At 39.8% G+C, this 12,112-nt stretch overlaps 1 protein-coding gene across 3 annotated transcripts in view; it reads left to right on the top strand.

The window, feature by feature from the left end:
• LOC134352116 (piezo-type mechanosensitive ion channel component 2-like) overlaps window positions 1–12,112 on the top strand; it is a 627,709-nt gene that overhangs the window by 550,855 nt on the left and 64,742 nt on the right. For all 3 annotated transcript variants that reach the window (XM_063059335.1, XM_063059328.1, XM_063059345.1), the window contains 2 exons: window positions 395–561; window positions 3,745–3,944. In XM_063059335.1, coding sequence (XP_062915405.1) covers window positions 395–561; window positions 3,745–3,944 — 367 coding nt within the window. The remainder of the gene's footprint in view (window positions 1–394; window positions 562–3,744; window positions 3,945–12,112) is intronic.

Raw genomic sequence — 12,112 nt, 5'->3', positions numbered from 1 at the left:
GAGAAAACTTATCTGCGGTTTCTAAATTAGAGAATCTCATTTGGAGTTCCACAGTTTCCATCTACAAGGAGTAGGAATGGACCTTTAATTGCATCAGGCCTATTCCTTCATCATGCAGATCACAAAAACTGGGTTTTAACGCCATCTACCTACCTTAATCCACTCTTATCAATCACAGTTTTGAAATTTTCAACAGTTTCATTGGATTAAAAATCTATGTGCTAAAGATCTGTTTTATAACTGGATATAAAAACAATCCACTGGAGGAATACTGCGGTTTGAGCAGCGTCTGTGAGGAGAAAGCAGTTGTCAATGTTTGTTGCTCCAGATTCCAGCATCTGCAATTTCTCATGTCTCTATGAATTTAAAATAATCCCATTCTCTCTGTTTCCAGATAATGTTTTCAAGAGGGTGTTCAACCTCCTGAAGTTCACTTGGGTTCTCTTCTTGGCTTTGGTGGATAGTTTCACTAAATGGCTAAATTCAATCTCAAAGGAATGCATTGATATATCCACTGTCCTGAGGATAGAGAGATGCATGCTTACAAGAGAAGTGAAGAAGGTATGGAATATTAACATCATTTTGCTTCAAATCTTGTTCAGCTCTTATATTTAATATTACTAGGACTGTTGCGGGGAGTCGTTTATTCCGCACACTAATTCTAATCAGTTCAGATTCAAGTTATTTTGCTCACCATTTGATTGGAACGTATGAAAGAAAGTCACCCAAGCACAGCTCATCCTGAGCTCATCATCACCTTAGAACTGCCGAACTCAGGTTGTAAGTATTACACCTAGGATATAATCATCACGGTAAGACTTGTAATTTTAAGTCATTCTGGATACAGAGCTCCATGGTAATTTTAAAACACAAAAGCCATATTCAATTATTATTATTCTCAGAGCCTAATTCTAATGCTACCTGTCATAAATAAGCAATTTCATGATATATCAATAAACATTTAAGCAATTATCTTTTGACCAACAGGATACTACCCCTGTTCAGTATCCAGTTATAACAAAATATCCTTTTGCTCCAACCATTCAATCAGTATCCAATCCTCCCAAAGTCTGCTTATGCTTAGTGAGTTTGATACCTTTACATCAATCTCCAATCCTATTGTCCTTCCCTGTATTTCTACTGAAGTTTATAACCTTGGGAACAAGCCTGTGGTCCCTCCGTGCCTTGAAGAGCATTCCGTTTCGAGCTAGGAGTTATTTTCCAGTCTGCTGGATCAATGACAGAAACCTGTTTAGCTATACAGGGACATCTGTCTCATACTTTATATGAGCTTCACCAACATCCTAAGTACCAAAACAAGGAGAAACAGCACAGTTCCAAAAATCATGTGGCAATGTTGCCCTTTCTATGTTCACTCACTTCAGGATAATACAGGGGTGTTTAGTAGTCCATCCAAATGAGCACTAAGTCAACAGAGCAACCACACTGTCTGCTTTTCATGCTTGCTTGAGGCTCAAGTCTGGGCTTCAGTAAGTAGCATGGTGCTAAGCAGTTGTAAGTGTTACAAATGGGTGGAGAATTTGTAGAATGCCAGCATATCAGGCAGTTGGCTGAGAATCACTTCTGGAGACCAGAGGAATGAGGTTTCAAACAGAACATACTGTTCCTAGAAGTGAACATCACAAATAGCATGCCCTGTTCCAACCATGTAGATGCCATAGAATGCTCACCAAGAATACTTCCTCAGGAGGCAAAAGGAATTTGGCACATCCCAGTCAACCCTTACCAGTTTTTACCAATGCATCATAAAGATTAGCTTTATTTATCACGTTTATCAAAGCATCGAAACATACCATGAAATGTGTCATTTGCATCAACAACCAACGTAATCTTCATATGTACTTGCAGGCAGCCTGCAAATGTCACCGTACCAGTCCCACAGGTTAGTAACCCTAATCCAAATGTCTTTCGAACGTGGGAGGAAACCAGTGCACCCGAAGGAAAACCACTTGGTCATGGAGAGAATGTAGAAACTCTGTACCGACGGCAGCAGGAATCGAACCCCGATCACTGAGTGCTGGCGATGTCACCATAGAAAGCACTTTGTATGGATGCATTACAGCTAGGTGTGGCAACTGCACTGCATGTGACTGCAAGAAGTTACAGAGAACCGTGGATGCAGCTCAGCACATACAGAAACCAGCCTCCCCTCCGTGGACACTGCCTGCATTTCTCACTGCCTCGGTGAAGCAGCCAACACAGTCAAGACCCCATCCACCTGGACATTCCCTCTTCTCCCTTCTTCCATCAGGCAGAAAATACAAAAGCCTGAAAGCATGTACCACCAGGCTTAAGGGCAGTTTCTACCCTGCCATTATAAGATGGGGAATGGTTCCCCAGTACAATAAGATGGGCTCCTGACCTCACAACCGACTTCCTTAATATTTGCACCTAATTATTTACCTGAATTGCACTTTCTGCAGCTGTTTCACTTTATTCTGTATCTGGTATTGTTTTCCCTTGTACAGGTTGACCTTCACTAATCCGACTACCTGCAATCCAGTTCCTTCGATAATCCGGCACTGATTATGCTTAATATGGTCCTTCTGTAATTCGGCATTTTCACTAATCCGGCACTCCTCCAGTCCCAATGGTGCCGGGTCCGGGTTAGTGAAGGTCGACCTGTACTATGTGATGATCTGATCTGAATGAGCAATGTACAGCAAGTTCTTCACTGTACATAACAATAATAAACCAATCTAGTGCAATCCAGAGTCAAAAGCACAAGACTGCAGGTTTATGGTGTCAGTATTTGTTTATCATTCACACAGGTACTGTGATCAAGTGAAAAGCTTTAGTTTGTGTGCTGCCCAGACAGAAATTCAATTTATAAGTACATTGAGGCCATAAAAAGGAAAGCAGAATGGAGAATATAGTGTTACAGAACAAACTAAAAGCCGTGGATGAGTCAGAAGATTTGTAGTCTGGTGAGGGCTAGATCCATGGCATTCAGGACCGGTGATCCAGAGCTATACAAGAGCTCCAGGTACAACCTACAAAAGGCTCTTTTAAGGGCAAGAAAAACAATTCCAATTGAAGTTCGAGTCAGCTCAGGCAGGGGTTGCAGACCATTGCTTCCTACAAAGTGAAACTTGGCATCATGAATGGCTGTGATACTTCACTCCCAGATGCCTTTTATACACACTTTGAAAGGGAGAATAAAGCTATACCTGTGCGAATTCCGGAAGAGTCTGACGACCCTGTGATCTTTGTCTTTGAGGCCAACATCAGAGCATCTTTCAAGAGTGTGAACCCTTTCAAGGGCCTGATGGTGTACCCGGTAGGGCATTGGAAACCTGCACCAACCAACTGGCAGGAGCGTTCAGGGACATCTTCAATCTCTCACTGCTGCAGTCAGAGATCTTCAAATGGACAATGAACCCATGAACATGACTCACTTGTTATGCTCTTTTCGCACTACTTGCTTAATTTATTGTTATTTATGTTTCTTATTGTAATTTATAGCTTTTATTATTATGTATTACAGTGTACTGCTGCCACAAAACAACACATTTCATGACATATACCAGTGAGATTACATCTTATTCTGATTGTGAGTCAACTATTTTTAGAAGGAATAGAGGAATCAAGAACTTTTGTAGAGATTCTTAAGAAATAATGCAGAAAGTTAAACCAACTTTAAGCAAAATTTGCTCTCATCAACACATTGAATACAAGTTAATATTACATAGTTGCTAATTATCCTATGTCACTTTATTGCAGGGAAACATTCCATGCCGGGACAGTATCCATAATTACTACAAGCATCAAATGAAGCTGAACAGTTCCCGGGAGTCAGGTCTGGACAGAAGTGATAACAGTGCCCGATGTGCTGCCTTAGTCGTCCATGAAGGAGCCCGAGAACTGGGTGCTCACAGAATGGACAGCACAGACTCTGGAGCCTCTCGCGACAGCTTGTCCAGGTAGTGGCTCGGGAAGAGTATGTTCCGAGCATTCTTTTATGTGTATCCAGCGAGAAAATACTGAATCATTCAATTCTGTCTAAGCTGATATGAATTATTAACGAAAATCTTAGCTGAAATACTCTTGAAGCAGATGTGCAATTGTGTGGTAATCTTGAACTGTATGGTGTAATCATAGACGTCTGTGCAAGTACCACTAAGTTAGCTTTCCTGCTTAATAGACTTAATATTTTTACATCATACAAGATCCTGGAGGAACTGGCAGCATCTAAGGTTGGAAATCAACAGTTGATGTTTCAGTAACGATCTTGCCCTCCACAGCCTTCTGTGGCAATGAATCCACTGATTCACCACCCTCTGCCTGAAGAAATTCTTCCTCATTTTAAGTTTTAAATGGATGTCCCTTTACTCTGAGGCTGTGCCCTTGGATCTTAGCCTCTTTTCCTAATGGAAACATTCTCTCCACATTCACTCTATCCAGGCCTTTCGGATCCAGTAAATTTCAATGAGATCCCCCCGCACCCATCTTTCTGAACCCTATCGACTACAGGCCCAGAAGCATCAAATCCTCCTCATATGTTAAGTGTTTCACTCCTGGATCATTCTTGTGAACCTCCTCTGGACCCTGGCATTAATGAACGCTCCCAGTTCAGGCATTGACTGCTTGTGGTCGATCTTGAATTTCCATTGAGAATTGAGCACTCTATAGTTCACCAATATGGCAGATAGTGCAAGCCGAGGTGCTCGTCAGCAGTTTCCTTTGAGAAGTTGGTGTTCTAAAATTGCAGATGCTGAAAATCTGAAATAAAACCAGCAAATGCTAAAAAAAACTGGGGGGCAGAAAACAGACTTAAAATTTCAGGTCAAAAGACCATTAATCAGGACTACGAACTGAACTGTCTTTCTCATTCCAGTTATAAAAGGCTAAGATAGTAGGCAGGAAGAGAATAGGTTCCCTTAATGATCAGCAAGGGCATCTGTTTCTTGAGCTGCAGGGGGTGGGTGTGATTATTAACAAATATCTCTCACTGTGTTTACTGAGAAAATCGTGGTTGCTCTAGAGATAAGGGAAACACGTGAGAATATTTTGGTAGACATTCAGACTAGCAGGGAGGAAGTATTTGCACCCTTACAGCGCATTAATGTGGATAAATCCCCAGAACATGACAGAGTGCATCCTCAGACATTATGGGAAGTTGGAGGTGAAATGCTAGAGACACTTGTGGAGATAGCTGCTTTATTATTAGCCACTGGAGGGAATTCTGAGAGACAGAATCTACCAACATTTGGATAGGTACAATCTGATTAGCTGTAGTCGTCATGGCTATGTTAGTGGAAAGTCATGGAATCCAGGGAGAGACATGGTAGTTGGAAGGATTCATTGGCTTGGAGATAAGAAGCAGAGGGTTGTTTCTCGGAATGGAGGCCATTGACTCGTGGTGTGCCTCAGGGATCAGTGATGGATGCTTGCTATTCATTATTTATTTAACTGAGTTTAATACGAATGCACAAGACTTGGTCAGTAAATTTGCAAATGACACATGTAACCCTCTCACTGGGGTTCATACACTCACTTGGCTCGTTAGCTACGTCTGCTAACAGCCATGTGACTCAGCGGTGAGAAGACCACCTTTCATAAGCAACATGCATCCAGGATTGGTATGATTTGGGGTTCAGGAACATTGGGATGTTCTGATAAAAGGCACCTCAATTTGAGCGAATGCTGTGTAAATACTGCCTATACACAGTTATCGATAGCCCAGAAATGACAGATTGTACGCCAGCATGAAGTTACAAAGAAAGTATATTTACCAAATTTACTGTTACAGCAAAAAGAGAAGAAAAATAAAAGGGCCCATTACAGTTAAACCAGTCCAATGTGCACATAAACATTGGAGCTCATTTCTGGAGGAATTGGGGGTGTATCGCTTTACTCATGCGCTAGAGCCATGGTTTGCATAAAAGCACCCAGTACAGTCCAAATTTCACTCGAAGGCCATCTTGAATGAACTGGATCTCACAGGCGTATTGGCCCTTCATCCTTGGAGCCATTTATCTGCAGAAAGCACTCCTGAAACAGGGACCCTCGTTCCAAAGGCTTTCTGTGCTATCTTCCCTTGGGCCCCGCTCTGCAGCTCCCACCAAAGGACCCCAAAGCAGACTACAGTCCTTCAGAAACCTCTTCCCACCCAACTCTGCAGAACCTTCTCTACATCCCACAATCCTGATTGGCTGACACAATAGTCCTAAGTTCGGCAACATAGTTCCTTATTTTTAGCCAAAGACAAAATACTCTTATCAGCTTTTGCAGAAAACTGTTAAAATAAAATACTTAACAGCATAGCAGTAGAAATCTTAACCAGCGCATTAAACACAGAAATAGGAGGTGCTGTTGAAAGTGAAGAAAATGATCATAGATTACAAGGGGATCTTAATCAATTAAAGGAGTAGGTCCAGGAGCAGCAAGATTTCAGTGCAGACAAATGTGAGAAGCTGCATTTGAGATGTCAAGTTAGCATAAGACTTGTACAATGTACAGCAGGGCACAGGAGAGTGGAATGGAACAGAGGGACTTGCGAATACAAGTACTGTATGCAGTTCTTTGAAAGCAATGTCACAGGTAGTGTGGAGAACAAGGCATTTAATAGTGATTTAAGTTGTTGGTGAGGCTGCATCTAGTGTACTGTGCATCCAGTTATAGTAGCAGTATGGTTACACTGGAAAGAGTGCTGAAAAGGTTTACAAGAATATTGTCAGGACTATGGGCCTAAGTGAAAGGGAAAGGTTGGCCAAGCTAGATCATTATTCCTTGTTATATAGGAAAATGAGGAGGGGGTGATCTGAAAGAAATGTTTAAAATTATAAGGGACATCAATAAAGTGGACGATAACAGCCTTTTCCCCAGGGTAGGGAAGTCTAAAACTAGAGAATATACTGTAGGTTTAGGGTGAGAGGGGAAAGATTTAAAAGTGACTGAGGGGCAACTATTTCACGCAGACGAAGTAGGTGCAATAAGAAGCACCTGGATAGGTACTTGGAAGGGCAGGTCTTCGAGGGATATGGGCTGAAAATGGGAAATTGGGACTAGCTGGCAGGGCATCATGGTCAGTATGGACTTGTTGGACCAAAGGGCTGGTATTTGTGCTGTATTGCTCTATGAATCTACGACCTGACCTACTTAATGTTTCCAGCACTTTTTGTTTTATCTGAAGAATTATGTTAGCTTTATTCTTATGAATACACTTAATTATTTGGTCTGAAGTTTTATACCAAATTCCATAATACTGGAATGGTCCAGTTCTTTGATTCAATTCCAAAAGCTGACTATGAATTGCTTCATTTGTAAATAGCTCAAGGTGTGTGATGGTTGTGTCGTGACCTTGAACCTTTGCAAGTCTTCACCAAGTGATCAAGTAATTTGTTCTACTTCAGCATAATTAATGTAATTAAATCTATGTTCCTTTAACCATTGCCTGAGTTTGAAGTTGTTCAAAAAAAGCCTTACTGGTGCTTATGGCCACCTTGAGCAAATTTCCTTCCGGGAAACCACTGCGTCTCCCACATCTGCAGGTTGATTCAGAATTTCAGTGTCTCAAAGCCTACCCGGAATGCTATTCCACACATGTTGGATGAGAAGAAATACTCTCCATTTGAGAATCACACCATTTACTGTTGCAAATAGTTGTGCAAAGGAGATTTGCAAAACCATTTTCAAACTTTATCCAGGTGACCTTGATGCATTTGATATTACAAAGCTTTTGATCCCAGCCTCTTGCTACACCTCAGAACGAGTGGGGTATTCACAGTGTTTGCTGCATTCGTTGCATCTGTTGTGTTAAACAAGTGTGATGCCTTCAATGAGGATGGTGCTTTCAGTGAGTTTTACATTCAGTGGGAATGGTGTAATGACACCCTTTGACTGTACCATCTGTACTGTGCTATGTAGTGTTAAATGAGTTTGGTGCATTTATTGATAATCATTTATTGATCATGCATTCAGTCAGGATGCAACATTCTATGAATATGGTGCACCAAATTTTTTTTAATGGTTTCAAGGAGGCTGCTGCGTTAAATGCGTAGAAGGTATGCGTGGCCTTTCACTGACCATTGACGTTTTACTTGCTGGCACTAGACTTAGTCCTCTCTCACTGCATAAGCAATACGAGGGGGAGGTATTAACACAATTCACTGATCTGAATTACTATAGTCTTTGGAGGCTAGCACACTTAATAATAGCAATAATAATGATAATAACTTTATTTATAAACAAGAGAAAATCTGCAGATTCTGGAAATCTGAGCAACACACACAAAATGCCGGAGGAACTCAGCAGGCAGGCAGCATATATGGAAAACAGTATAGTCAATGTTTCAGGCTGAGACTTTTCATCAGGATGCTGCCTGGCCTGCTGAGTTCCTCCAGCATTCTGTGTGTGTAACTTTATTTAAAATGCGTTTTTCATACAGATAATTTAGTTCAAAGTGTGTTACAATGGGATAAAAGTACAAACATGAAAATAAAATAAAAAAAATAAAAATAAACATGAAAATTAAAGATAAGGTGATGTTTGTTAAAAGCAAGGTTAAAAAATAAGTATTGAGCTGGCATTTAAAAGTGTCAACTGAGTCTGCAGCCCTTATAGATTTAGGTATTGAAATTCACAGTTTACAAGCATAGTTTGAAAAAGCTGACCTGCCAGTTATCTTTTGAGGGAGATTGTTTAAATTTATGAGACCCCAGGAGACCTGAGAGCTCAACCAGGATTATAAAACAAAAATGATTCTATGAGGTACTCCAGTCCCAGATTATCAAGAGCTTGAAAAACAAGTAAGATAACTTTAAAATCGATTTTAAAGGCTACAGGAAACCAATGCAGAATAGCTAGTATGGGAATGGTATGTTCCCTCATCCTGGTTTTGGTTAAAAGTCTAGCAGTGGTGTTTTGAAAGAGTTGAAGTTTATCTATAGATTACTTTGAAAGGCCACTCAAATGTGCGTTGCAGTTATCTAGTCTATTTGATATAAAGCATAAATTATTTTTTCAGCATCATAATCTGTCAGAAACGGATGTACCTTTGCAATATTTCTTAAGTGTAGAAATGCTGCTCTGGTCAATTTCTTTACAAGGGATTTAAAATTCAAATCTGAGTCAAGAATAACATCTAGGCTTGTTACTTCTGATTTTCCAATGGGAGACAAATTTCCAAGTTAATCAATAAGTTTATCACTTTTGGCTTTGGGAACAGCCAAAAGTATAACAGTCTTATCGCAGCCATCATTTGTTTGGTGTAGCCATACCAGAAGTCGGAGACAATAGGATGTTATCATCAGGCTACTGTGGAAATCAAGTTTCTGCTCTTTAATGAGGTCTCCAAAGGGAAGCATGCATAAGGAGAAGAGTGGGGGACCAAGACAGCTTCCATGAACAACACCAAAAGGTACATTGTATGTCAGAAAACTGGTCTCCAAGATGCACAAAAAATTTTCCCCAAGATATATAAACAAAACCAATTAAGGGCATTACCAAAGAGGCCAACCCAGTTGTGAAAATGATCTAAGAGAATATTGAGGTCAATTGTGTCAAAGTCAGCATTTAGATCGAGAAGAATTAGAACTGAGACTCTGTTGGCATCAGTGCTGAGCTGCAGGTCACTGACAACTTTGGCAAGGGCCATCTCCATGTTGTGGTTTGTGGTAAAGCCCTACTATAATGTCTCTAGAATATTGCTCTCATTCTGAAAGTTTGTACAGAGACAACTAGCCTCATAGCCTCTGTATTACTTTGTCAGAACAAGATTATTCATCATGCTGTGATTATTATTTCCACTGAAACTCGGACTTATCAACATAATAACATTTTAAATACAATGCAGTGATGCTGCATTCTTAGATGAAATTTTGTCCCCTACAAACAGCCCGAATGTGAATGTTATCACAGAATCTTATTTTCCAAAAGTTCAATATTTACACCAGAAGAGGTCCATATATTCAACAAAATATGTAATTCCAAAGCAGCCTTTCAGTGTTCCTTTGCTGTATCTAATTATTTCCTAAATGCTTCCAGGTTTTCTACTCTGTGTTGATCACCTCCAGCTGAAGAACAATGTCCTGATATTAGTGTTAAAACTTTCTTTAACTATCTACAACAACATGCACTCCCCGGCCTCTTCCCACTGTTAAATTTAAAGCAGTAGTTTAGATTAATCTTTCAATATTGTTTATCTGCCCGAATAAGGTGGTTGCTTGTTGAAAATCCCAACCTTCAGTGACATTTTGAGTCTCATCACCCTTCTAATGTGCACCCCTGTGCTTGGCTCCCACTGCTATTTTCCACTTGTTTCTCGTAGTCTAGTCACAGAATAACATAACTGAAGAGCTGTCTATTGTGTCCGGATTCTACTTTTTCAACTGTACTTTGTTGACATGTTGACTGCTCTTTTTACTGGGACCTCCAGATCTTTTTTAATTTAATCCTCAGTTGCTTTGGCACTCTTCATGGAAAATCATGTTGCCCAACTTTCTCCTTATGAATGATACTTTACACTGATCTCCACCAACTTGCCTCTGATATTGATATTTTCATGGAATTAGAATTAAAGTTGGGGTGATGAGTTTTAATTATCTAAGGCCCTTAAATGTCTTTTTTTTAAAGGATATTAGCAAATGCCCCTGTGTTATAATAATTACCCATTAAAGACTGGTGTTACATTATGCTAGTCTCCCTCATCAGCTCAGTGGTTTGATTTAAGCCTATTCAGCTTCTACGTATGTTTATTAGGGGAAGGACATACTGATTGTAGGATCTCTAATGAACTCATTAATCACTCAGAATATTAAGGAATACAAGCAGGTGATGGTATTGCAGCCCTTAGAGTCTCCATCTTAACTCAGAATTAGTGTTATTATCACTGACATGTGAAATTTGTTGTTTTGTGGCAGCAGAACAGTGCAAGGTATAAAAATTACTATAGGTTATAAAAATAAAGAAATGGTGCAAGAAGAGGAATACTGAGGAAGTGATCATAGGTGCATGGGCTGTTCAGAAATCTGATGGTAAGGGGAAGAAGCTGTTCCTGAAATGATGAGTGTGGTTATAACATCTTGCTTAAACCTTTCCAATTCTATCTCCTTAAGATCTCTTGAAGAGTTTATGACTTTACTTGTGAATACACACATAACTGAGCATCATTACTGGGTTCAGATTTCCAAAGAGTCAAAATGCAATAAGAGAAGACATTTCCACTTATCTTGACCCATAAGCTGGAGCTCAGACTCCAAATTCTAGCTTAAGTAAATCGTCTATATCCTAGCAAGCCTGAAGAATTGTATGCATTTCAGTGGTGGTAATTTGCCTTCTATACTGCTGGGAACGTAAGGACTATTCAGCATAATCGCTCCTGAAGTGACAACATCCTCTACCCAGGTATCGGTCTAGTGATAGGTAAATATCATCCTTGCATATAGATAAACAGTTTAGTCACCAATTTTGTCTTCACCATCCTACCTCACACCCCCCATCTACCCACCACTTAATCTTACATTCCACTCCTTTGTAATAAATGTTCACAGTTCTCTCCTGACTGCTTGGCCTACCTGCATATTAACATCTGTGACTGATTTGCAAGCATACTTATCTGTTTTATTCTTGATCTTGCAGTTTAAATTTTATTTGTGTGTGATCTAGGTACAATCATAATGAAAAATATTATTAGATTTTGTGTTTTTATTTATGTTCAGAGACTGTCAGTTTGCTTTCTTTAATTTACCCATCCCTTATTGCTTATTTTCTTTTACTACTTAAATTTGTTACATAACATTATCTCAGGACCAAATATATCTAAATTCTAATGTGCACGAGGAAAATTTAGCCGGTGCAGCTGGACAAACTTCTATCAGTTTTCTAAGTGTTTCTTGAGCTAAACACCGGCTTAAATTGTACCTTATTTGCTTCAAACATTGAAATAAAGAAGAAAAACAATGTGATGATTCCAAGCAGTCTTAAAGCTTTCTTACATTCTTTCTAACTTACTGCGTGATATACATTCAGATTATGTATATTCTGTACCTGTCTCTATATCCTCCTGTTCGAGTGCATTGCACCTGACCTCAACCCTACTCTTTGCCTCTAAATTTCCATTAGATATTGGGCAAAACGGCTTAGAGCATTA

The sequence above is a fragment of the Mobula hypostoma genome, chromosome 1 (genome assembly GCF_963921235.1).
Source record: "Mobula hypostoma chromosome 1, sMobHyp1.1, whole genome shotgun sequence".
In the NCBI taxonomy this organism is placed as follows: Eukaryota; Metazoa; Chordata; class Chondrichthyes; order Myliobatiformes; family Myliobatidae; genus Mobula; species Mobula hypostoma.
This window is presented reverse-complemented; position numbering and strand designations above follow the sequence as displayed.